This window comes from Eulemur rufifrons, chromosome 9, assembly GCF_041146395.1.
Source record: "Eulemur rufifrons isolate Redbay chromosome 9, OSU_ERuf_1, whole genome shotgun sequence".
NCBI lineage: Eukaryota > Metazoa > Chordata > Mammalia > Primates > Lemuridae > Eulemur > Eulemur rufifrons.
In genome coordinates, this window is record NC_090991.1 from 17,700,274 (window position 1) to 17,725,636 (window position 25,363).

General features: G+C 46.8%; 2 protein-coding genes across 9 annotated transcripts in view; one reads left to right on the top strand and one right to left on the bottom strand.

The window, feature by feature from the left end:
- The window catches only part of ERAL1 (Era like 12S mitochondrial rRNA chaperone 1), a 64,954-nt gene extending 49,886 nt beyond the window's left edge, over positions 1-15,068 (bottom strand). Inside the window, exons 1-10 of one of the 5 annotated variants that reach the window (XR_011234888.1) lie at positions 14,771-15,056; positions 13,711-13,838; positions 13,519-13,596; positions 13,065-13,111; positions 12,840-12,901; positions 12,557-12,669; positions 12,233-12,460; positions 11,944-12,093; positions 11,752-11,832; positions 11,249-11,626 (exon numbers count right to left, since the gene is read on the bottom strand). Coding sequence is in view for 4 of the 5 variants with exons in the window: in XM_069482224.1 (XP_069338325.1) it covers positions 11,504-11,626; positions 11,752-11,832; positions 11,944-12,093; positions 12,233-12,460; positions 12,557-12,669; positions 12,840-12,901; positions 13,065-13,111; positions 13,519-13,596; positions 13,711-13,838; positions 14,771-15,056 (1,296 nt within the window). In the remaining variant the exon portion in view is untranslated. Of the gene's footprint in view, positions 1-10,689; positions 11,627-11,751; positions 11,833-11,943; positions 12,094-12,232; positions 12,461-12,556; positions 12,670-12,839; positions 12,902-13,064; positions 13,112-13,518; positions 13,597-13,710; positions 13,839-14,517; positions 14,622-14,770 lie in introns of those variants that run through there. The other 4 variants (XM_069482221.1, XM_069482224.1, XM_069482223.1 and 1 more) reach the window with 4 other exon arrangements.
- Positions 15,069-21,819: 6,751 nt separating this feature from the next.
- Positions 21,820-25,363, top strand: part of FAM222B (family with sequence similarity 222 member B) — a 59,408-nt gene continuing 55,864 nt past the window's right edge. For all 4 annotated transcript variants that reach the window (XM_069480956.1, XM_069480960.1, XM_069480955.1 and 1 more), the window contains exon 1: positions 21,820-21,924. The gene's annotated coding sequence lies outside the window, so the exon portion shown is untranslated. The remainder of the gene's footprint in view (positions 21,925-25,363) is intronic.

Genomic DNA, 25,363 nt, shown 5'->3' on the forward strand with positions numbered 1-25,363 from the left:
GTGTACAAAGGATCTCTCCATATTATTTCTTACAACTGCATGTGAATCTATAATTATTTCAATAAAAATCAATTAAGACACACAAGCTGGGCACAGTAGCTCACGCCTATAATCCCAGTATCATAGGAGGTTGAGGCGGGAGGATCACTTGAGGCCAGGAGTTTAAGACCAGCCTGGGCAACACAGCAAGACCTTGTCTCTAAAAATTGTTTTAAATAAAAAAACAAAATAAAGACACACACGGACCCATTAAGAGAAGAAGAAGGCAAGTCTCAGAGTAATGGGCAAAGATCATTATAATACATATATCTGGGAGGAAAAACTAGCATCAAAATATATTTTACTGATCAATAAGAAAAAAGACAAGGCTGATCCAATGGTACTGGGTTATCAGAACTTATTAGCATCACTAAAGTTGGTATACAACCCCCCACTGCTAAATATGACTGACTTAAAAAAAAAAAAAAGACAACCTAGCAGAAAAATAGACAAATGACAAGTTTAGGCACTACACAAAATGGCCAATAGATGTATGAAAATACGCGCTGTAGATTGTATTTTCCAAAGACAGTGGCAACAATATCTTCCATCACGAATGTTCCTCTTACAGTGTGACTTTGACAGTCCTTCCAATTGGAGGCAGAGCTTATGCCTCCTTCCCTTGAAACTGGGTGGACTTTTGTGACTAATCAGGTCAACAGAGCATGGCAGAAGTGACACCATGTGACTTCTGAAGCTAGATCATAAGCGAAGTAGCTTCTGCTTTATTTGCTAGAATACTCTCTATTTAAGCCTCAGCCACCATGGAAACAGTATGACTGTTCTGAAGCCACTGTACCGTGAGGAAGCCCAAGGAGAGACCACAGGGATAGGGTGTGAGCTACATGGAGAGAGAGAGACCTGGCCAGGCCCCAGCTGCTGCGACCCCCATCTGGCTGCATCTACATGAGAGACCCCAAGCCTGTTCTGCCCAGCTGTTCTCCCAAAATCCAGATCCCTACAACTGTGAACGATAGTAAACGTGCTATTCATTGTTTAAGCTTGTAAGTTTGGGGATAATTTGGTGCACAAGAATAGCATACATAACTTCATTAGTCATCAGGGAAATGTAAATTAAAACCTAAATGAGATATCACTACACACCCACCGGAATGACTAAAATGGAAAAAAGTACCAATATCAAGTGTGGGTGAGGATGTAGGGCAGTTGGAACTTTCATACACTGCTCGTAGAAATGTATGTCGATACAACCACTTGGAAAACCTGTTTGACAGAATCTACTACAGCGGAACATAAGCACATCCTTAGTCCCAAACATTTCACTTCCGATAGCAATATTCATACATGTAGGTACAAGAATATTCATACCAGCATTATGAATCACGGCCCCCAAAATCAAAAAACCCAACTTTTCATCTACAGTAGAATGAAAAAAATGTATTATATTCATGAAATTGAATACTGTGCAGTAATGAAAATAAATGAGCTACTGCTGTATGTAACAGCTTGAGTGGAAACTGCAAACATAATGTTGAGTGAAAGAAGCCAGAAATAAAATAATACATATTGTATCATTCTATTATATAAAGTCCAAAAACCAGGCAAAACTAATCTATAGCATTAGAAGTCAGGATAGAGGTCACCTTCAGGGCAGAAGAGAAAGAGCGACTGAGAGACAAGACACAGAAACCTGAGAATTTTCTGTTTCTTGACCTGGGTAGTGGTTACATGGGTGTATGCTCACTTTATGATAATTCATTTACGAATCATACACTTTTTTTTTTTTTTTTTTGAGACAGTCTCACTCTGTTGCCCTGACTAGAGTGCTGTGGCCTCAGCCCAGCTCACAGCCACCTCAAACTCCTGGGCTCAAGTGATCCTCCTGCCTCAGCCTCCCGAGTAGCTGGGACTACAGGCATGCACTACCACGCCTGGCTAAATTTTTCTATTTTTAGTAGAGACGGGGTCTCACTCTTGCTCAGGCTGGTCTCAAATTTCTGACCTCAAGCGGTCCTCCTGCCTTGGCCTCCCAGAGTGCTAGGATTACAGGCATGAGCCACAGTGCCTGGCCATTATGTACTTTTCGAATGTATGATGTACTCCAGTAAAAAGTTAATTAAAAAATAAATTGCCTCCAAGATTTTTGTCCTGTCTAGAAGAATGGAGCTTCTATTTACTGAAATGTGAAAAACATTTGAAGGAGCAGATTTGATGTGGGATCAGGACCTCGGTTTTGCACGTTATGTTTAAAGTCCCCATTAGAGAAATCAGCAATTAGGAGGTTCACTCCACAAATTGCTTTAGCGGAGAGGCCTGGGCTGGAGACAGGGATTAGAGAGTCACCGGAGTACAGATAGTCCCTGGACAAGATGAGATCAACAAAGAAATGAGTGTGGTAGAAAAGAGAATAGGTTCAATAACTGAACCTGGGGGCTTCTCGTGTTTAAACATCTGTAGCAGTGTTGTTGTAGGGACCAATGACCTAGCATGTGTTCAGCATCAAGCCTAGCTCTTCACGAGCACTTAGCATATTTTAGCTAGTATTATTTGACTGATAGGTAGCTGGCTTATAAAGCCCTCTCTAGGCATTTCTCTGTTTATTTCTTTTTGTTTATTTCTTTTTCCTTTTTTTAACTTTTAAAATTTATTTTAGAGACAGGGTCTTACTTTGTTGCCCAGGCTGGAGTGCAGTGGGGTGATCATAGCTCACTGTAACCTCAAAGTCCTTAGTTCAAGTGATTCTCCTGCCTCAGCCTCCTGAGAAGCTGGGACTACAGACGTGCTCCCTTAATTTTTTTTTTTTTTTTTTGCAGAGACAAGGTCTCACTATGTTGCCCAGTCTGGTCTGGAACTCCTGCCCTCAAGTGATCCTCCTGCCTCTGCCTCCCAAAGCACTGGGATTATAGGCATGAGCCACTACGCCCAGCTTGTTTTAACTCATTTAGTCCCTGAGTCAACTCTGTGGAAATAGCTCCTGCCCTGTTTCATCAAATGAGGAAACTGAGGCATATGGAAGTGAAAGGACTTGCCCAAGGTTACACAATAAGTGTCTGAGCCAAAATGAGGACTTGTTTTTTTTTTTCTTTTTGAGACAGTCTCACTCTGTCATCCAGGCTAGAGTGCTGTGGCGTCAGCCTAGCTCACAGCAGCCTTAAATTTCTGGGCTCAAGCAATCCTCCTGTCTCAGCCTCCCGAGTAGCTGGGACTACAGGCATGGACCACCACACTGGCTAATTTTTCTATTTTCATTAGAGACAGGGTCTCGCTCTTGCTCAGGCTGGTCTTGAACTCCTGAGCTCAAGGGATCTTTCCGCCTTGGCCTCCCATAGTGCTAGGATTACAGACGTGAGCCCTGGCACCTGGCCCAGAACTAGGACTTGAACCCAGACTCCCAGCTTCTGAAGCTCCTGCTTTCACTGCTTCCTATTGACCTTCAGGAAACGGAGGTCTGGGTGGCTGCCATGGGACTAAACTAGGAGATGGTTCAGGTTGGCCTTAGTGTCAGGGACTGGGAATAGCAAGTGGAGAGAACCAGACAGGCCCAGGAAATGTGGTCAGCAAGAAGATGGGTGGGGCCTTGCTGAAAGAGCCTTGAAGCATGCCAGGGAGGAGGAAGGGGAGAAGATGCATCAGTATAGTGCTGAAGCCAGTGGACTCCCAACGTGGGGAAAGCCAGGCCTCTGCCCCCAGGGCCTGGAACCAGCCTGTAGAAGGAGGGCAGGAGTGGGGAACCTGTGGCCTCAAAGCCACATGTGGCCCTCCAGATCCCAAGCACAGCCCCTGGTAATGCTGTTCCCCACTTCCCTGTGCTCATGACACCAGCCTTGGGAACTGGGTCGGGGGGCTACAGGACCTACCCACCTTCCCTGCTGTTCCCGGTCCCTAGGCCTGAGAGCCCAGCACAGAGGGGGTTAAGGGCTCAGGAACAGCCTCTGGGCTGGGCGGGAACTGTTTTGAGGAGCCTTGTCTGGCTTGATAATCCAGGCAGCCTATCTCTTCCACAGCAGCTGTGGAGCAGACAGGTTGTCCTGGCAGAGAGAGGGAGGTAAGGGCCCCTCTGATGGCGGGAAGAATTAGAGGCGGTAGAGACACCCAGGCTCCCTGGGGATCATTTCCTACCCAATGGGACTGTGCCTGGAGACTGGAGAGGTCATGGCCCAAGAAGTCTGGATATGGGAGTCCCCACTGACTCAGAGAACAAGAACTCAGTGCTAAAGAACAGACTTAGGGAGGTTTTGATGGGAAAGTTTCCATTTCTGACTCAATATGTGTCTCGGCAGGTGTGCAAGGGGCTCACTATCACATGCCTCTGCACAGGTAGCTGAGCACACATGCCCATGGGTACATGTCCCCTTGGAGGGGACAAGTAGGGAGAGCCCACTGCAAAGCCAGCAGGGAAGGAATCTGGCATTTGTGGAGCTCCTGTATATGAGCCAGTCTCCAGGTTAGAAATTTCCACCTTCACTAACTCATTTCTTCTTCCCAACAATCATGGAAAAGAAGGCATTTTAACCCCATTTTACTAAAGAAGCAGCCAAGGCTCCAGGGGCAGGTGCAGGGGCCCAGGCCACTCCGCAGGTGGTGGTGGAGCCCGGACTCTGACAAATCTGAAGCTGGGTTTTCCCTTCTGGCCCTTAGTCCTCATGGGCAGGAAGCCCAAGAACTCTAAGGCACAGCCCCTGAACTGTGAAGGCTGAAGCTCTGGTCGAAGCCTGTGATTTCAGGATGTCAAGCTTCATGAGAGAGCCTGGCTGATGAGCAGCAGGAGGTCAGAGACAGGAGAGAAGATTGTGGCTGGGTTGGAGCTGGCCAAGAGCGGTGTGGGGAAGGGGCTTAAAAAGCAGTTGAAGGGTGGGGTGGCTCATGCCTATAATCCTAGCACTCTGGGAAGCTGAGGCAGGTGGATCGTTTGAGCTCAGGAGTTCGAGACCAGCCTGAGCAAGAGCGAGACCCCGTCTCTACTAAAAAAAAAAAAAAAATAGAAAGAAATTAGCTGGACACCTAAAAATATATAAAAAAAATTAGCCGGGCATGGTGGCGCATGCCTGTAGTCCCAGCTACTTCGAAGGCTGAGGCAGAAGGATCGCTTGAGCCCAGGAGTTTGAGGTTGCTGTGAGCTATAATGGCACCACTGTACTCTAGCAGGGTGACAGAGTGAGACTCTTTCTCAAGGAAAAAAAAAAAAAAAAAAGCAGTTGGATGGGTAGGATCCGTCTGAGTTAGCAGAAGCAAGGAGAGAATCTCTGTGTCATCCAGGGACTGTCTTCCCCGTGCTTTCACTGAATGAATTGTCCCGGGGACCTTGTGAGGTAGGTATTATTGTCATCCCCATTTTATAGATGAAAAAACTGAGACTCAGAGAGACAAAGTAAGCAATATGCTCAGAATCGCATCACTGGTAATTGGAAGAACTCACATCGGATTCCATTACCTTTAAAACTCAAAAAGGCCCCTCAGAAACACAAAATCTACCTCATTCATAGTAGGTTTGTGTACAGAGCTGGGGGCTGGAGTACGGAGAGCAGGGCTGTCGTCCTGCCTTTTTCTCATTTACTGTGTGACTCAAGGCCAAGCACTTCCTCCCCAAACTTCGGTTTCTCTATGTAAAATTGGCATGCAGGCATCTTTTGGAGACTGAGGGACATTGGGAAAGCCCCAAGGGAAGCCATTCCTAGGACCCCACACCCTACAAGGGCTTCAGGGGCATCTGGGTATGTTGCTCAATATGCACACTTGCCTGTGGCTGAATGTTAGAGAGAGTGTACGGGAACATGAGCCCTTGTTGAGCACTGTTTCCAGGGGTCAGCATCTGTTTAGTGTAAGGCATTCTCTGAACACCTCCCAGGATAAGGCCCATTAAGAGTGCTGGGCCATGGAGATGACTCAAGACAAGGTGGTTGGGGACAAACAAGGGATCAGATGAACTCACTACAGTGTGATGAGGAAAGCGATGAGAGCACACCCAAAGCCTGGACATAGAGGGGCCAGTGTCAGGGAGGGTTAGGAGATGCTTCGCAGACCAGTCAAGATGAAACTGAACAGTCATCTCTGACAAACTCCCTAAATCCCAAGCCCCCATTTATCCATGAAGAGAAAGGATTCGAACAGTTTCCCAGCTTCATTTTTTCTTTTTATTTTTAAGAGATGGGGTCACCCTCTGTCACCTAGGCTGGAGTGCAGTGGCGTGGTCATAGCTCACTGCAGCCTCGAACTCCTGGGCTTAAGTGATCCTCCCATCTCAGCCTCCTGAGTAACTGGGACTGTAAGTGTGTACCACCATGCCCCGCTACTTTTTAAAAATTCTTTATAGAGGCCTGGCTTGGTAGCTCATGCCTGTAATCCTAGCCGCTCTGGGAGGGTAAAGTGGGAGGATCCCTTGAGGCCAGGAGTTCCAGACCAGCATGAGCAAGAGCAAGACCCTATCTCTACAAAACAAAAAAGAGAAAAATTAGCTGGGTGTGGTGTCAGGTGCTTGTAGTCCCAGTTACTCAGGAGGTTGAGACAGGAGGATAGCTTGAGTTCAGGAGTTTCAGTTTGCAGTGAGCTGTGATGACGCCACTGTACTCTAGCCTGGGCGACAGATTGAGATTCTGTCTCAAAAAAAAAAACAACTTTTTTTTTTTTTATAGAGACGTAGTTTCTCTATGTTGTCCAATACTGGTCCTGAACTCTCAGCCTTAAGCAATCTTCCAGCCTCTCAAAGTGCTAGGATTACAGGCATGAGCCAGCATGCCCAGCCCAGCTTTATTTTTTCACACCTGTTAAGCTACTTGGCCTACACCAGCCCCTTGCTTTGGATCCCCGTATCTAAAGCAAAATAGGAGTGCAAGAACCTCCCAGAGCTCCTCAAAGTCTTTGGTTCCAGGCTGAGTTTGCTGCTGACCATGCTGTGAGACGCTGAATGAGTAAAGCACTGAATAACCATATTATTTGGCCTTCTTTTATCCTTCTGTAAAACTGCTAACATCGTGAAACGTAGTAAAGCAACCAAGAGGCAAGTAAGAGAAATTTTACTAGCTAAATCTATTTTTTAATGTGTATGCTGTGCATCTCTGTGTTGTGTATCTGCATGTGGGCATCGTACATATGTGTATTTGTGTTTTACATATTATGCATCTGTCTGTGTATCTGAGGATGTCTGCTGCTGTCTTTCTGTTTCTCTTAGGGTCATGTGTTGTTCTTTGATGATGAGATGTGGTGAGAACTCTGAAGCTTTGGAAGATTCTCTCTCCCTCTCTGGGCCTGAATTTCCTTTCCTATATAAATACGGGATTTGAATGCCATGATTTTGAAGGACCCTTGCAGATCTCACCATCCTTAACTTCATCACTCATCAGTTTAAGGACTTTTTCCAAAGAAGGTCTAAATGAGAGTTAGGAGCTTAAAAGCTGCAGGGGCAGGGACTGGAGTTAGGACAGAAGCCCCAGACTGGCCCACACTGCCCTCAGGAGAGCTTTGGAGCTCCTGTTAGAATTTGAGGCCAGGCCCAAGAACCCAGATGGTGTCCCCCCATCCCTTATGCTGTCTAGAGTCTCCATGAGACTTACAGAGAAGAGGGACTCCCATTCCAACTCCCTGTGGGGTGCAAGGCAGATAGAGGAATGGAACAACAGCCATCCGGGAAGACAGCCTTGGGCAGGAAGCGTCCTCAGGTCCTGCTCTGGCCCCTGCAGGATCCTGATAAGCAGAAGGTGCTGGGACCCCACCCTGATAGCTCAATGTCTGCTTATCAGGGCCCCTAGACTACCCCACCCAGGCCCAGACGCTGCTTCACTCCACACCCTGATCATAGCACCCCCACCCTTAGCCAGGGGCCGCAGCTACAGAATGTCTGGCTGCCTCTCTCTCTCCTCAACATCCAGGACCCCTGGGTTCTGCCCATGCTCACCCTTGGACTTGAACCCCAGGGACTAGAGAAAAGCCTAGGCAGTGAGCGACGTGAAGTTTGACCCTAGTGCACCAAGCCCTCAGTCTGATCAAGGAGCCTGGGTTGTCTGTGGGGTCTCTGAGTAGAGGTCGCCTGGCAGCAGGGTTACAGGACAGGAAAGGCAGTCACAGGGAAGCAGGAACAGACATAATGACAATTCTTCATCTGGTTAGGGCACTTGGTTTATGAAACTTTATCACCCATATTTCTCAACTTGATTCTTACAACTTGGTGAGGTATGTAAACCACTGCAGTTCAGAAGAGTAGGGGGCAATTTGCCTCTACTCACACGGCAAGTGAGCAAGACACAGGAAAGGAGGGAAGGAAACGGACATTTATTCCGTATGTGCCAGGCTCTGGTCTGGGAGCTTGAGGTGAGTGCTCGCATACCCCTCATAATCACCATATAAAGTAGGCACTGACAGCTCCCATTTTACATTTGAGGAAACTGAGACTGAGAGCACTTGGTCCAAAGGCACAGAGCTGGATGCAGTGGAGCTGAGACTCACTCAGTGGCCTGTCACCTCTAAACACGGGCTCCCTCAATGGTCCTGAGCTGCTTTCAAGAATATTCCATGAGCTTTCAGATGTTCAACAACAGGCCTGGTTTGCGGCTTTCAGTGGGTCCCTGTGGGAAGGGGCTGAGGTGGGAGTTAACTTGTTTGAACCCTGCTGTGGACCGGCACCAGCACTGGCACCTAGCTCTCACAACTCTGTGGACTAGGCCTATTCCTGTTCCTATTTACCAGTGAGAACACGGAGGGCCCAAGAGAGGAAATGGCCAGTCTGAGACGGCCACAGCCGCCTCTGTCTGCCCCCTCAGGCCAAGGTCTCTCTCCTGCCCCACGTTACCTTAGGCTAAGCTTCATGTCAGCCATTGCACATGAATGTTTAGTCACTACTATGGGGTAGAGATACATCAGTGAATACACCAGGGCCTCGTGATTACATGCTTCATGTAAATAATCATACAACAAATGAGCCCACAGCAGGAGGATTTTAACAGCCAGAGAAGATTTCCCTGTGGAAGTAACACTTAAAAGATGTGAAGAGGGAATAGGAGTTAACTGGACAAGAAAGGAGGGAAGATCGTGCTAAGCAGAGGGTAGAGCACGTGCCAAAGTTCTGTGGTGGAAGGAAACAGAGCTCCTCCAAACAACCAAAAGAAGGTTGAGTCTGTCCTCCTGCTCCCCATCCTGGTCTAGTCTCCTCTGCAGGAGAGGGGTACAACTGCCTCCCAGCACACAGACCAGGCTGTCTAGGACAGGGAGAAGGGGAGGGAGCATCCCCCAGAATGGGGGTCTAAACAGCCTCTACCCCAAGAGTCTCCCCTTCTCCAGAGGTAAAGAACTGAACAGTGCTAGGCCCACTGTGAGTGCCCTGAGCTCTGAGGAACAGGACCTCATCCACTCTTATGCTGGCCCCAAGAGCTGGGGATTCTGCTGCCCTCAAATGTCCCAGCAGGGACTCCCTACCCAGGGGACCTTGCCAGGGCAGTGGTAGGCAAGGGCTCTCTGCCTGCCTAGGTCTGGCCTCCTTGGGCTCAGCATAAACACAGGCAGGGCCTGGGAATGGAAATTTAGGTTGAAGGGTCCTGTGAGCTTGCCCCCCGACAGATCCCAGACATCCAGCTGCCAGGATCCTCCCTCCTGTATAGAGTCAACTAACATTCCCCAGAACCACCAAAAAAAAAAAAGCAAAATCAAAAAACCTTCCTTTGTCAACTCTGTGAAAATATAGAGTAGGTAAGGCTGTTATTTCTCCTTCCTAGCTCAGCAGATGACCAGCTTCATGGGGATGGGAGTAAAGAGTGGACCTTAGGCTCAGGCTTAGCAAGGTCCATGAAAGAGTAAATGAAAAAGTCCTAATAGGGAGAGGGGCCAGTGACCCTTGTTCCATGGGGTCTAGCAGAGGAAGGGTTAAGGGGCAGGGCCTTTTAGAACCGGGAAAAGTGCCCCACCCAGGGGAGGGGCAGGTGGGTTTAAAGGCAAACAGCTTGAAACAGCCAGAGTGAAGAAGGGACAGAGCCTCCCTACATCAAAAGGCCTCCCAGTCTGCAGGTCCAGCTCCAGGTAAGTGCTTCTCTGGGCTTGCTGCTTGTTGGTTTGACCAGAGGGAAACTTTTCCTTCATTATGTCATTCCTGGGTTAACACTGGCCCTGGGGCCCTAGATCTCAACAGACCGTAGCTCTGCAGAGATCTCTTTAGGTCAGTCTCTTTCCCCTAACCCATGTGGGGTGGGCTGTGCCTGACCACAGAATCAAAGAGATGCTGGCCCGGGAAAGAGCTGTAGAGAAGGGAGAAGGAGCTGCACGTCCAACCCCCACCTGTCCTGCTCTGCCCCAGCCCCTGGATCTTTCTGCCCACAGTGCTTTCCAAGCCACATTTCCTGTGCCCCCTACAGGGCCCTGGCTGGGATATCATCATATACTGTAAGTTTGCTATGAGACACTACAGTATAGATGATGTACTAGTCCGGGTACCCCCAGCTCTGGAGCCTGACGAGGAGGGCAAGCCCAGGGGGCTCACTGCTCAGCCTATCACAGCCTGCTGACTGCCAGGGCACTTGGGAATGGCGAGGAAACCGTTACCATTACTGAGTTTAGTAATGGTAACGGTTCTTTCGCTGCACCCAGAAAACGTGCCAGGAAGAGAGCTCAGGATCCTGGAGGAGACTACTAGAAGGGAGGGAGACTTCAGTTCAAACAAGGGTTGGAACTGACGGAATAGGTATGCTTTCTCTTTCCTGTTCTAAAGAAATAAAGATGAGAACCCGAATGCCTGTCTTGTAACTTTATTATCATCCGAGACTGGGGAGATGGATGGGGTGAGAGGCACTATGTCACTCAGGAAACACGGGTCCTTACACAGCTTCAAGGGGGAAGAACTGGGGTAGGGGAAGAAAGATCTCTTCCCTGCTAACAATGGCAACTTAGGGGGAAACTCTGGACTCAATGCCAACTGGAGGCTGTGTGGCATAGTTCCCACCAAGGGACCAACCGTTTTTTGTTTTTTTTTTGAGACAGAGTCTCACTCTGTTTCCCGGGCTAGAGTGCCGTGGCGTCAGCCTAGCTCACAGCAACCTCAAACTCCTGGGCTCAAGCCATCCTCCTGCCTCAGCCTCCTCAGTAGCTGGGACTACAGGCATGCGCCACCATGCCTGGCTAATTTTTCTATATATTTTTAGCTGTCCATATAATTTCTTTCTATTTTTAGTAGAGATGGGGTCTTGCTCTTGCTCAGGCTGGTCTTGAACTCCTGAGCTCAAACGATCCTCCCACCTCGGCCTCCCAGATTGCTAGGATTACAGGCGTGAGCCACCACGCCTAGGGACCAACTTTTGCGACCTAAGTAGCTACTACTTCCCAGTAGTAGAAGAACTACCTGTGAACTGAGCTAAGGCAGGTTCCTTCCTCCAACAGGAGACAGCTGTGCAGCCTCAGCAGGGCGAGGCCAGCTGGCAGTCAGTCAGTGTTCATTCCCCTTAGTCCCCGCAGGCCTCCCAGCCAGGGGCAATTGGTCAGCTCCTGCCAGCAGCTTGGGCTGGCATGCTGTGGGAGGGGCAGGAGAGGGTGGTCACTTCATGAGCTTCACAGAGAGGCGGATCTGAACGTCACAGAGGAAGATGTCCATGAGGTCTCGGCCCACCTCCTGTGCAATCTGGGAGATCACTTGGCCCTTTGGACCAATCAGGAGCCTCTGAGGGTGTGTAAAAGAGAAGGACATGGAAGCCAGGCACATGCCTATAGCCTCAGCTACTTGGAAGGCTGAGGCAGGAGGACTGCTTGAGTCCAGGTGTTCCAGACCAGCCTAGTCTCACTTACCACATGAGATTCTTTGGATACCAGAAGCCTCTGTTCGATCATCAGCTCCCCACTTGGTCCTTCATCCCACAAGATCGTCTTCTGTGCAGGGAGATATCATGATTAATCAGTCCCATCCCGGCCTCTCTGGGACCCAGAGTACTGCTCTTGGGTGTGTGCCTGGTGTATACCCCCGATCCCTTCACTCTGCACCTGCTGCACATTGTAAGGCACCTCCTGGGGCAGGCGCTCTAGGAGCTTCTCTCGGATGATGTTGGTGCAGATCTCTTCTGGTGTCTGGCTAGTGAGGACTCCACTGTGGAACTCCCAGGGCCCTGGTTGGGCCTGTGCCAGGAGGTATTTCTGTGGGCATGGAGGGAGTAAGTGGGCATCTCAATTCCAACCAGGACTTTCCTACTCACTTTGGCATCCAGGAGGAAATCTGAGGCCTGTCTTCACATGGTAGAAAGCAAGGGCCAGGCTATGGCCAAGGCTAACTGACCTTTAGTGTTTTTACATCCTCCTGGCTTAGGGCTGACAACATGAAGATCTCCTGGAAGTGGGGCCAGCCAGTCCTCCGAGGGCTTCCCACAGACTTTACGTTTGGGGCCTTAGCTGCTGGGCTGGGGCGGAAGGCTTGTTTCATCTCGAGCTTCTTGCCATTGACCACACCTTCAGTGAGGGCTGCCGTGAGCTCCAGGAGAACTGACTTTTGCTTCAAGCAATCTACCTGGATGTGGGGGATGGCCAAAGGGTAGGTGGTCAACAAGATGGGGGCCTTGGACTGAAGTAGATCCCTTCCCCGGGGGGGGGGGGCGGTGCTCACCTTGTTCATGACAAGGATGCTGGGGACTTGAGAGAACTGGGTCAAGCACTGGAGCACCTGGGGGCTGAGCTGGTTCCGAGTCCACTTGTCTGACACATCCACAAGAACAACAACTGGAAGATAGCAGGGCAAGTAAAAGGACAAGGATGTGACCACTCTTCTCCCCATCCTCACAAAAACTTTCATGGTACGGGCTCTGGCCAAATCCCACCCCACAAACTACCAGGAATGAAAGGACATAACCCCTATAAACTGAGTTTCAGATTCCCATTCTGAGCCTAACCAAGATCAGCAGATTCCATACTCTTCCACGGATCTTCCAACAGAGAGAGCTCCAGCTGGTGCCTGAAGGACAGACATACATCAATCAGGAAGGGTCTTATGACTTAGGAATCTTGATGTGGAATGGGGTGTGGTAAGCGGGTTTTCCAGCCCCTATGATGGAATCTGCCCACCCCCTCTTCAGTACCTCCCCACCAGCACTCCCACCTGTTTCCACAGCCATTACCTCTTCTGTTTAACAGGACTGATAATGCCAGGTGTGTCCAATAGAATCTAAAATCAGGAAAGAGAGTTACTCACACCACAGGAGGAATGACTATGACTGGGAAGTGAGAGGCCACCCTTCATGTCAGGAGCCTGCCTTCCCTTCTTGGCCATGCTGTTACTAACTTTCGATTTTTGCCCTTCAGCTTTGTTTTAGTTCTAGATGGGATCCAGGAGGATGATGACTGTGAATATATGGAATATTAGGAAGCAGTAAAGAGGGAACGAGACCTTTCTGAATAGATGCCAGAGGAAGGAAAGTAGAGACAGAACTGTACCAGGTCTAAAGGAAGAGGAAACCCCTTTCCCTCAGATAAGTGAATCTAAGTGTCATTTTCTTCAAGGCTGATGGTAATGGAGACCTTCGTAGCTTCAACCTCTGTCCTATTTCCAGGACTCCCTTTGTAGGTACCCACCACCTGAGCCTCCTTCTCTGTGATGACACCCAGAGCTTGGCAGCGAGTGGTGTGCACCTTCCTGGAGACAGGAAACACCTGCCAAAAACAAAGAAGTCCCAGTGAGGTCTCAGATCCCTCCAGGAAACATCCATGATGGCACAGCAAGAAGTGAGAGATCAAAAGGGTAGGACGGTCAAGGGTGCAGCATACCTTTCGGCCCAGCAGCTGGTTGGAGAGTGTTGACTTCCCTGCATTCGGAGCTCCCAGGAGAACGACACGTAGAACCCGGGGCTTCTCAGGCATGTCAGGGCGATGGACCAAGAGGAGATCCTGCTCCGCTGTGTGTGGGTGCAGAGAGGAGTGAGATGAGACATAGTGGAATCTGAATTCCCTGTCAGGTGCTCATTCCTGCCCACCCACAAAGGAAGTAGGGGTACAAGATTAAGTGCACCAGGTTCAAGCCACCTAGACTTTGAGACCTAGTCTGGCCCTTAATTAATGTAACCTTATCAGGTTCTCTAACCTCTCTAAGCCCCTTACTTTTCTTAGATGTAAAATGGAGTTATTAATGGTACCTATTTACCCACATATAACTTTCTTTTGATGATTGGAAAACTGTGTAAAACCACTCAGTACCGTGCCTGGCACTTAATAGATAATTACTGTGTAGCTGTGCCTACATCCATGTGTGTGAAAGTACAGCTGGACTACACAAAGTCAGAAATTTTGGCTGGGCGAGGTGGCTCACGCCTGTAATCCTAGCAGTCTGGGAGGCTGAGGCGGGAGGATCGCTTGACTTCAGGAGTTCAAGACCAGCCTGACCAAGAGCAAGACCCCATCTCTACTAAAAATAGGTTCGTGTGTCCAGCCTCTCTACCAGACTCTAGTTTATGCTACTTGAAGAATAAAGTGTGCTATTTTGCAGGCGCAGCTGTGGCCTTGACAAGTAGATGAGGCTCAACATGCATTTATTGGTTCAAGTTTTCTTTCCATATGGGCGCGCAGAGCCATACATACTTCAGCCTTGTCTGTGGCCCTTCAATCTCGTGCTCTTTCGTGAGCATCTCTGGTCACGACCAGATCAGTCCCCTCTCCTCTCCAAAGTCTTAGAACCTGGTATCTCTCTCCTGTGAGATTCTTCATTTTTCCCCTCTCCCAGGGCCTCAAAATCGTTTTCTATAAAATAGCGCCAAAGACGATATCCTCAGAAACTGAAGGGTTTCAGTGCTACAAACGTGACAGTTTCGGGCAAACCTAAAGAGCCCTTTACCTTTATGTATGGACACCGCGGGGACGCAAGGAGTCAGCAGCGAACTGTCGGGCTGAGGGAATCCGAGAAAATGGTCCAGGGCTGAGCCCTGGCTATATTGGCGAGAGCCCGACGCCAAGCGGGGACCAGAGAAAGTGGCGCCCGAGACACAAGACAGGCAACTCCGCTGACAGCATGAGAGCGAGGAGAACGGAGTCACCCACTCTCCCGCGAAGCGGGGTCCCAACTGCCAGACCCTCAGCACCGCTCGAACAAACCCAGCCCCGCGCAGGCCGGGGGCAGCCATTGCAGCCGCAATGCACTCCGGGAACCCACCAGGAGCGCTCCTACGATTGGACAGAGCGGCGGACAAACAAACGAGTAGGAAAGAGGTAGGTCGGCCCAAACAGAGAGCGGAGACACTTGGGACGTGGGAGGGCCGAGGGCCAGTTCCGGAGACTGGCGGATGCTGAGGGAAGGGAAAAGTGTGCATTTTGGGTGTATGCGAGCTAGATGATCGTTTTGGACTCCCATACACATCGTATTTTCTTCTTCTGCCAAAGTTTTGTAAAAGGCCCTTCTAGCCCTGTCTCCTGAAAGACTACATTTCCCTCGAGGCCAAGCGGCAGAAGTCGTCCTCCTCGGGCCTGGTTCACCCAGGGGGGAAAAAAACCTGCGTACCGCGGAAGACGTGGGTGTGGGAGCGGGCAGTGTTCCGCTTGTGCTTTACGGGCACAGGGTTGTGTTTGTGTTTTTGTGTTTGTTTTGTTTTGTTTCATTCCTTTTCGGCCTCAGGCCTAGAGGATTCTCTTCCAGACCCACTTTGACGTGGTCTAGCGGTTAGCGGTGGCCTCTGGCAGGCTGCACCTTTGCTTTATGCTGGCCTCCTGTAAGAAGTGGTCCCCGGGTCGGTGTTATGGATGAGCGGCAGATCTGAATTTCTTTCCTGTAAACTCCTGCTACTATGTGCTCGCTGAGGCCATTCCTTTCTGGAGAAAAATCAGAGAGTCTGCAAAGGAAGAAGAAACTGCTTAGCTAGCTTCCTAGGCTAACCCAGACTGCTCTTAGTATCCTGAGGAACTCGATTTACCTTGGCCTGTTTGTTCTTGAGCCCTCTTCATCCTTTGAAGCCTCTCAATCAAACTTTTGAAACTGAAAGCTAAATCTTGGGAGTATTTGGGGGAGAGGATTTATAAAGCATCTACTATGTTCAAGCCCTGTCCAGTTGCTGGGTATACATCAGTGAACAAAATGGACAGAAATTTCCATCATGGGGCCAGGCTCGGTGGTTCATACCTGTAATCCTAACATTCTGAGAGGCCAAGGCTGGAGGATCACTTGAGGTCAGGAGTTTGAGACTAGCCTCAGCAAGAGCGAGACGCGGTCTCTACTAAAAATAGAAAAATTAGCTGGGTGTGGTGGCCCATGACTATAGTTCCAGCTACTGGGGAGGCTGAGGCAGGAGTTTTGCTTGAGCCCAGGGGTTTGAAATTGCTGTGAGCTAGGCTGACACCACAGCACTCTAGCCCGGTCAGCAGAGTGAGGCTATGTCTCAAAAAAAAGAAAAGAAAAGAAAAGCAATTTCCATCACGGGACTTGCATGCTGGGGTCCTGGGGCCCGCCAGTGCCCTTGTGTCTGTGTCAGACATTAGTGACATGACAGGAAATTTCAGTACAGTGGTTAGGGTGAAAGTCTAAATGGAGTGGGTTTAAGAGATAATGAGAGGAAAGGAATTGTGGCTAGCCAGAATATACAGTCCTCTCTTGGTAACTGCAGGGGATTATTTCCAGGAATACCATCACCCCTACCCCGTGGATATCCAAATCGTGGATTCTCCCATATACTTTAAGTCATCTCTAGATTATTTGTAGTACCTAACACAATGTAAGTGCTATGTAAATAGTTGTTATACTCTATTGTGTTTTTAAAGTTTGCATTTTTTTAATTGTGTTTTTTTAATTCCAGATTTTTTTTTTTTTTTTTTTTTTTTTTTTTAAGAGACATTCAGGCTGGAGTGCAGTGGATCATAGCTCACTGTAACCTCAGTCTCCTGGCCTCAAGTGATGCTCCTTCCTGGACCTCCTAAAGTGCTGGGATTATAGGCCAGAGCCACCAGGCCCAGCCAATTGTTTTTGATCTTTGGTTGGTTGAATTTGTGGATGCAAAACCCTGGGAGGGCTGACTATACATACAACTTCTGAAGGGAACAGAGCAAAAGGTAGTAGAAGAGCAGGAGAGGGCTGTGGGGTTAAGAGTGGGTTTCCTTTTCTTTCTTTGCTAAGGTGAAACATTTTGTTTGCTCGTGGTGATGACCCAATAGACAGGAAAACATTGATGATATAGCACAGAAAGGGGAGAATTGTTGAAGGTGGACAGAACCAACTGGCCAGGCTGCTGTTGTAGAAATGGAGGATCGGTGTTCAGAGATTCTCTGAGTGACACAGGATTGACAGAGCTTGGGAAGCCAAATGCACTAATGGTTTGCAAATGGCGCCAGGCTGCAGCTTTCAGGCCGCCTGCTCTGTTAGTGGAAGGAACAGCCTTTTTGGAACATGATATTCTGGATGTTCTTTGGGCATATGGGTGCCCAGAGAACAAGATGTCACTAAATACAAGGGACAGCCAGCAATCAGGAAAATATGAATCTTCTTTGATGGACAGTTAGGTGAAACACCATTTCAACTGCAATTAGGGTAAAGGGAAAATTTCACAGCAAAAATTTCAAATTAAGTAGATGAAGACCTTAATTATATAAATACAAAATCACCCTAGGAACACATACTAAATACTACTGTGCTAGCAACAGATAATACTATGGAAGAATCCTAGGGATGACCGAAAAACTTAAGAGAAATGACTCAGAGTATCTTGTTAAATCTCTTCTTTTTTAATTTATTTTTTTTCTTTTTCTTATCAGCTTACATCATATTTTGAGTTAAATCTCTTCTTAACTAGAAATTTTCCCTCAAAGGATATCGTGGAGGAATTTTGTATTTTGTCATATTAGGAGAGACTAATCAAATGAACCAGACTAGGTTCATATTTCAGCTTTGCCATTTATTAGTTGGCTGAGTTTGGACAAGTTATTTAAACTCTCCAGATGTCAGTTTCTTCCTCTGTGCAATGAAATGATAATCATAAGCATATGTACCTACTATCATATGTTCATTTTAATCCAGGATTTAGGACAATATAGGCTCTCAATCTATGTTCCTATCCTAAGGCTAATCATTTTACCCCTTCATGGACTTTGCTTCATGAATTATCCTTTCTTTTCTGTATAGACAATTTCCATCTGTACTGTATTCCTTCCGTCAGCATTTATTAAAAAATTATTTAATCTTTTTTACCTAAAAGCAAAAAAACAAAACTGCCCTGACCCCCAGTCCATTTCCAACTAGGTGTAACTTTATCTTTCTCACTAAAATGGTGCAGTAAAGATGGTGGAGAGAAGCAGATGGATTCCAGAGATTTAAGGGAATAGAATCTTAAGGAGTTTGTGATTAAAACCCCCCAATTATGACTAGATTAATCTAAAGTCCTTTTATGGCCTGAGCCCTGCTTACTTCTCCTCCCAAGGCTTTAGCCACACTGGCCTTATTTCTGTCCCTTTAATATACCAAGCTCATTTCTGCCTTAGGGCCTTTATACCTGCTACTTCTGCCTCCTGTGTTCTTCCAGATCTGGTTCTGCTCCCCATTCAGGTCTTAGTTCAAATATTACTTCCTCAAAGAGGCTTTTCTACACAGCATTTATCATTACCTGAAATGATCATATTTAGCTCATTGTCCACTAAGTAGTAGAATGCTGCAAGAGGCTCCTTAAGAGTTTTCCTGTCTTTGTTCTTACCAGCCTCCCCATGGCCCCAATCTGACCAAGTCACTCCATTGCTTCACTACCCTCAGAATAAAGTACAAGCTAATTAACACAACTGGTTTACTTTGCTAGTCCCATCTTGTCACTCGCCTTTTCCAGCTCAAGTGAGTTTCTTTCACATCCCCAATTGTCTGGTATTCCCACTTCTAGGCATTTTTTAAAGTTTATTTCAGAATATTACAGGGGTTCCAGGCATTCTTATTGGCTGTTCTTTCCACAACTGGTAAGAGCCTCTCTTTTTCCTCTCATGACAGGCAGTGTATAACATAGTGGTTGAGCACACAGGTTATAGAGCCAGAAATCCTGTGTTTGATTTTCAGCTCCATTATTTACTGTGTGACCCTGGGAAAGTAACTTCTCTCTACTTTAGTTTCCTCATCTATAAAATAGGGATAATGATAGTACTCTCATCAGGGTATTATCATGATTAAGAGAATTGGCACATAGTAAATGCTATGTAAGTGTTTGATGTTTGATGTTACTATTGTATATGTATGTGTGTATGTACCCTAATACCCTACTAGACTCTAGACTGTAAGTTATTTATTTATTTATTTTTTTGAGACAGGGTCTTGCTCTGTTGCCTGGGAAGTGCAGTGGTGCAATCATAGATAGCTCACTGTAACCTCAAATTCCTGAGCTCAAGTGATCCTCCTGCCTTAGCTTCCCAAATAGCTGGGACTACAGGTACACAACACCATGCCCAGATAATTTTTATTATTTTTTGTAGAGACAGGATCTCACTATGTTACCCAGGCTGGTCTTGAACTCCTGGGCTCAAGCGATCCTCATTCCGCTTCCCAAAGTGCTGAGGTTACAGGCATGAGCCACCATGCCTGGCTAGACTGTAAATTCTCCGAGGACAGGACCTGTATGTATTGTTCACTACTGTATCTCCTGCACCTAAAACAGTATCTGGCACATAGTAGGTACTCAATAGATTTTTTTTTTTTTTCAGTGAGTGAATAAATGACATCTGTCTTTGGATTGACTCTCCCCTTGTGGTATCAACATGGCTGCAGCAGCTTTAGATATTATATCTTCTCACATGCAGATTCAGTGGAAAAAACAAGAGACTTTCCCAGAAGCAAAAGTCTCCTGTGCCTTTTTGGCTCTGACTGGGTTACCTGCCCATCCCTGAAACCATAATTGTAGCTTAGAAATTGTTAAGTGCTGATTGAGTTTAGTCTGGGTTATGTGCTCCATGCCTGGAGAGCCTCATCCAAACCACATGGTCTGAGTTTGGAGTAGGGGTGGTTCTCTGAATAACTATCACTGGATATTGTGAATGAATGCTTGGCAGGAAAAAAAAAAAATCCACCATTCTGCCCTGGTAAGAAATTCAAGTAGGGAAGTGGCTCCAGAGACCCAGAATGGTTCAAATATAGGAATACATGCTGTTGTCATTATAAATTATAGCAGGCCTTCCCAGGGGGCTGTGGTGGTGGAGTTAAGAAGGTATAGTTCCCAGAAACTTTGGGGTCAGCTATGAGCACCTTTTTAGTCATCTGTTCATCAGAAGGTAGTGTCAATATAAATTCTTCCTCCTTCCTGGCTCTGCAGTTCTCCTGTGGTGCCAAATATTCTTTCTTTCCAAAGGGTAATACTTTTGCAATTAATGCCAAGACTTCTAAGCCAGGAACTAGCCACTGGGTTTGATCCTGGGCCCCACCCATAGGATGTCCTGCTTATTGCCCAGCTGCTATGTCAGCTGTTGCCTTTTACTCTAACGTATGTCAAGATGATTCTGCTTAGGTGGGAGGCAGCTCATACATGAGACATGCAGCTTTGTGTAGATTTGCTTTTGTAGGGACTGGATTAGATGCCAATTTATACACTGTTTCTCCACAGCAGCATAAAGCTATGTACCTAAAAGTTGCAAGCATCTGATGTGAAAAAAGTCCTCAGGTTCCTGGGTGCTTCTCTGAGACGAAGGCAGCAGAGAATAACCCTTAGTTTCTTAGTGACCGGAGAGTCCCATTATATGCAGTTGTATGTATCTCCTGCCTCATTTTACAGAAGAATATTCGTGACAAGCAGGCTCTATTGCTTCCAGCATCTCTGTGATACTCTATTTTTAACATTCTCAACCTTTACTCCAGAACCTATTCTTGCTTCTTTCCAATGTAAGGAAAACTTTCCTTAATATTAGGAGTTCAAACATTCACATTAGGTACTGGGATCAGGAGTAGTTTTTACTTTCCCTGGAAGTACACATAATTTAATATCCTTCACAGAAAGAATGAAACTTCTTTTCTTCATCGTTGTCTTCTTCTTTTTCTTTTCTTTTCTTTTTTTTGATTTACATTATATCTTGGTCCCTATCTGTCCTAACTTTGTAGAGAGGAGACCAGGGCTGGAGGTAAGATGGAAAAAGGAGTCATGGCAATGAGGAATTTAGTCCTGTACTTTCTCTTCCCTTTGGATGCTGTGCATTGCCTGCTGCTTTCAAGTCTGTTTTGTTGAATTCCCAGGACTCACTTGAGCTTAGTCTCTTGTTGAGCTATGCCAAAGCAGCACAGTGGTTTAGGGGTTGGTAGTTAGGCCTCACTAGGCTGAAGATCTATTTTTTGTTTACCAGTTGCAAAAGTGCCAGGCTCCACAGTAAGAGCTGGAAAGTAGGGGACTATTCGCCTGCAAATTCCTTCATGGCACATATGGGGTGCCTAGAACATTTTTTGTCCAATAAACAGCACGTGCTTTATAAACGTACTGAACTTAGCAGTGTCCCAGTGCATTGTAGGTGAGGTCACCTCCTGGCTAGTAGTGTATTCTGGGATGTCAGAGTTATCTCTTACATAACTACCCTCAATGCATTTTAGACGTGATTGTCTTCTTGAAAGAAACCCAAATTTACTTTCAGTGGTCAGCTCAGAGCACCTGAATTCAGGCCTTTAAATGCAAGCAGGATCCAGAATTCTGGAAGTGTCAAGTTTATGGCCCCTGAGAAGAACCGCAGCCCAAGAGTTTAGTAACCTAGGCAAGGTACTCCAGCGGCCTCAAACCCTGGGGCAGCCTTCAAATTCTCTAAGCCTACCAAGTCCTTAAAGCCAGAGCCCATGTCCACTTGAGACCCAAGGGCCCAGACCATCAGGCATTGAGGAAGACGCCCCCGGCAGGGGCTGCGCAGGCGCGGGCGGCCCGAAAGGGCCCCGGCGATCCAGGCTGCGCAGGCGCAGGAGCGACTCTGGCGAGTCCCGACGGCTGCGGCGGTGACTGAGGGGCCGGGGCGTGGAGCAGTGGTGGCGGCGGCGGGCGGCAACGGAGCAGCCATGAGGGCCGGGCCCAGTCACCGACAGTGAGTGGTGGTGGAAGAGGAATGGGCAGCGGGGGAAGAATTGGGGCGCTGGCGGAGGGATACCACGACTTTGAGGGGTGGGCTCTGCATGTCGGTAACGGAGGGGCTGAGGGGAGGTACAGTTTCTGGTGATGATGGGAGAATTTGGGGCATGGGTGGCCAGATCATCGGCCCCACAGCTGGACAGTTTGATGGAGTGAAGGGATTGCGCGCTGTGGAGTGAAGGAGCCCACGGCAGGGCCAGTGTCCCGCGCTCCCCCATTTGTCATCATCCCTTCCCCCAAGAGCTTTTGGTCGCCTCTCCCTTTCCGCTTCTTTCTGAGAATGGTCGCGGGGGGGGGGGGAGGGAGTGGGGAGAGTGGTGGAGAAAGAAAGCCCTCCTGGAGCTGAAGAAGCCACCTCTGAACCAGGCAGGGAGAGTCAGTCGCCCGGAGTAATAGGCTGCTCTGGGTAGAGGATGGGAGTCGGGAGCCCCCTGTTTAGAGCTGAGAGGGGTCTAGGGAAAAGAACTGGGGGCTTAGAGTCAGGCAGGCTCAAAGCCAAGTCCACCACTGATGAACCTGGTAAATAACCTTGGGCAGGTCCCACTTAACCTTTCTGAACCTCAGGAAGATGTCGTGTTTCAAATGGGCTATTGCAAGCATCGCATGTATAATTGAGATTGTTTATGAAAATTGCAAATTGTAAGTACTATGTCAATGTAAATATATTGCCATCAATATTACTGGATTTTAGACCGTACTGTTATTAATGGAATAACTGATTTCTCTGTCAATGTGAAGCATATTGTTTGTAAGTTCTCAATAGACGTATATGTGCTTTCTACATGGGCACAGCAGATCATGTGCAGAAATACCAATTTGTTCCGTAATGTGACAAATTAGCCATTAGACTTGTTTAGGAAAAATACCATACTCTGTGGCGTTTTTACAAATGGTCTGCAGCTCCTCACCCAAGAGGAAGGAAATAGAGAATGGAGGGCCAATCTGTTAAATGCTTTCTGAACATAGCTCACTAAGGTTCTCTTGTAACACAGTTGGCACTAATGTGCTTTATTATGAATTAAGAAAACTAGTTTTTTTTTTTCTTTTTCTATTTTTAGTAGAGACAGGGGTCTCACTCTCAGTCAGGCTGGTCTTGAACTCCTGACTGCAAGCAATCCTCCTGCCTCGGCCCCCCAGAATGCTAGGATTACAGGCCTGAGCCACCAGGCAGGGCTGAGAAAACTAGTTTGAGACAAGCTGAGAAGGCTGCCCAGTGAGAAGTGTGCAAATATATATTTGTTATTTTTATTTATTTTATTGATGGGTCGAGAAGATTCCCTGCCCTCCTCAGGGGCCACCCTCCAGGAACCCCCACGTGTTCCGCTATCTGTACAATTGTTTAATTGTACAAAGTTTTCCTTTGAAAAGGAGTCTCTGGTTGCCCCAGGGCCGTGTCTCTATTTTGGAGGTCAGATAAGCATACAGTAGCTTTTCAGCTCCACTTTTTGTATCCTGCTTGCAAGTGGAACCTTCCAGGAGGAGTGTCTGACAGAAAAAGACAGAGGCAGCTGTGCAAGAGCTCAAGAGGTGGATGGTTCTTTTCTGAGAGACTGAAGGAGCACTCCTGAGGCTTTGTTGTTGTTTTTTAGGGTAGACAAAGCAGAAGACATAGTTAAACTATGTGCTTCCAGAGACAGAATATGGTTTCACAGCTTTTGAAAGAGAGGTGCAAACTCCTTTCAAAAGGACAGAAAGAGACAGATGCTTAAGCTTTGCTGGCTTTAAAGATTGAGAGCTTGAAATGGCAAGGCCTTTTGGAAATTAGTGAGTGATCTGATTTTTACTTTAGAGTCAAAGGTAGGGGAGTGGCCATACTAGATCCTTGAAGATTAGCAGATAAGGGGAGTGAATTATTTTATAAGAATAGAGGAAATGAACCCTAGTTGTTTTTTAACTTCTCTATCTTTCCTGGAAATACACAGTGATGTATGATTTTAAGCTTTTTGCTGTAGTTCCTTGGCACTCTCAATAAATTCTCTGTGTATAACACTGATCCAAGCCCCCAGTCTGTCTTTGACTACTACATGGCAGATGAAGAAGAGGTATAAAATGTTAGAGTTGGCCCACCCATCTTATTTTGTTTTTAATAATTGGAAATTTATTTTTAATGTTGATAATGTATTTTTCCTCTATTGGAAATTTCCATTAGTTCAAACAACTCCATAAATGCCACCCATGTTATCTTAAAATAATAGAGGTTTGTTCAGCTGTGATGAGAATTTCCTGTCCTTCTCTTCTATTCTTTTCCTATTTGTGGTTACTTTTATGTAGTAGATGACAGTTACTAAATGAGGACTTCTTCCCCTGGGGGAAAGAAAAGGATTGGCCTGCCCTTTTGATTGCCTGTTGTGTGAGAAGTCTGTCTAAAGTGGGAGAGATGAACTTAGGGGATGTAAGGACTTCCCCAGAATCCCTGACATAACAGAGCCTAAAAAAGGAAAAGGAATAAGGTTTATTAACCCATTTTTATTCTGATTAAGTAAATCATTTTATATTAAAACAAGCATGTCATGCCTTAGGGAATATTTTTTAAAATGTTCTATTTAAAAACAAAATTATGATGTTTTTACTCTTCTCTTTTTTACTGAGAACATTTGCTTGGAAACAGAAACAAATTAAAATCTTTGTTTCTTAGGAGCCCTTTTGATCTTGCAACCCATTCCCTAACCGGTCTCTTTTGTAATATTTTCACAGCATCTAATTATTACTAGAGTACAAAAGTTTTTTTGGTTTGTTTTTTGTTTGTTAGCACTATATTCCTGATATAGTGCTAACAGCTTTAAAGGAGGACTGTAGAAGATGTTAAAAAGGAAAAGAAGGCTAGGCGTGGTGGCTCATGCCTGTAATCATACCACTCTGGGAGGCCGAGGCGGGCGGATAGCTTGAGCCCAGGAGTTTGAGGTTGCTGTGAGCTAGGCTAACGCCACAGCACTCTAGCCGGGGGCAACAGAGTGAGACTCTGTCTCAAAAAGAAAAAAGGAAAAGAAAAGAGGAGAATGGATTTAACTTAGTGAAATTATAGGTTGGTCCTGATGTTTGGAGGGCAAAGGATTCAAGAATGTCCTTCCTAGGACCAGGGTTTGCTTACTGGTATTTGGCACAGTAGTTAGCCTAGAGTAGTTGCTTGTTAAATGTTTGCTGAATGGAATAATGATAACAGTCATGAATCATAATCAGTAAACATGGGTTCAAATCTGCAGCATTACCGTGTGTCTTTGAACAAGCTTATCTAAAATGTCTGTGCCTCAGTTTCCTCATCTCTAAAATGAAGAAAATAATTGTACTTCATGGGGTTGTTGTGAGGGTTAAATGTGTTAATACATACAAAGTGTTTAGAACAGTACCTAATACTTGCTAAATGCCAAGTAAATGTTAATTATTGCTAGTGATTATTG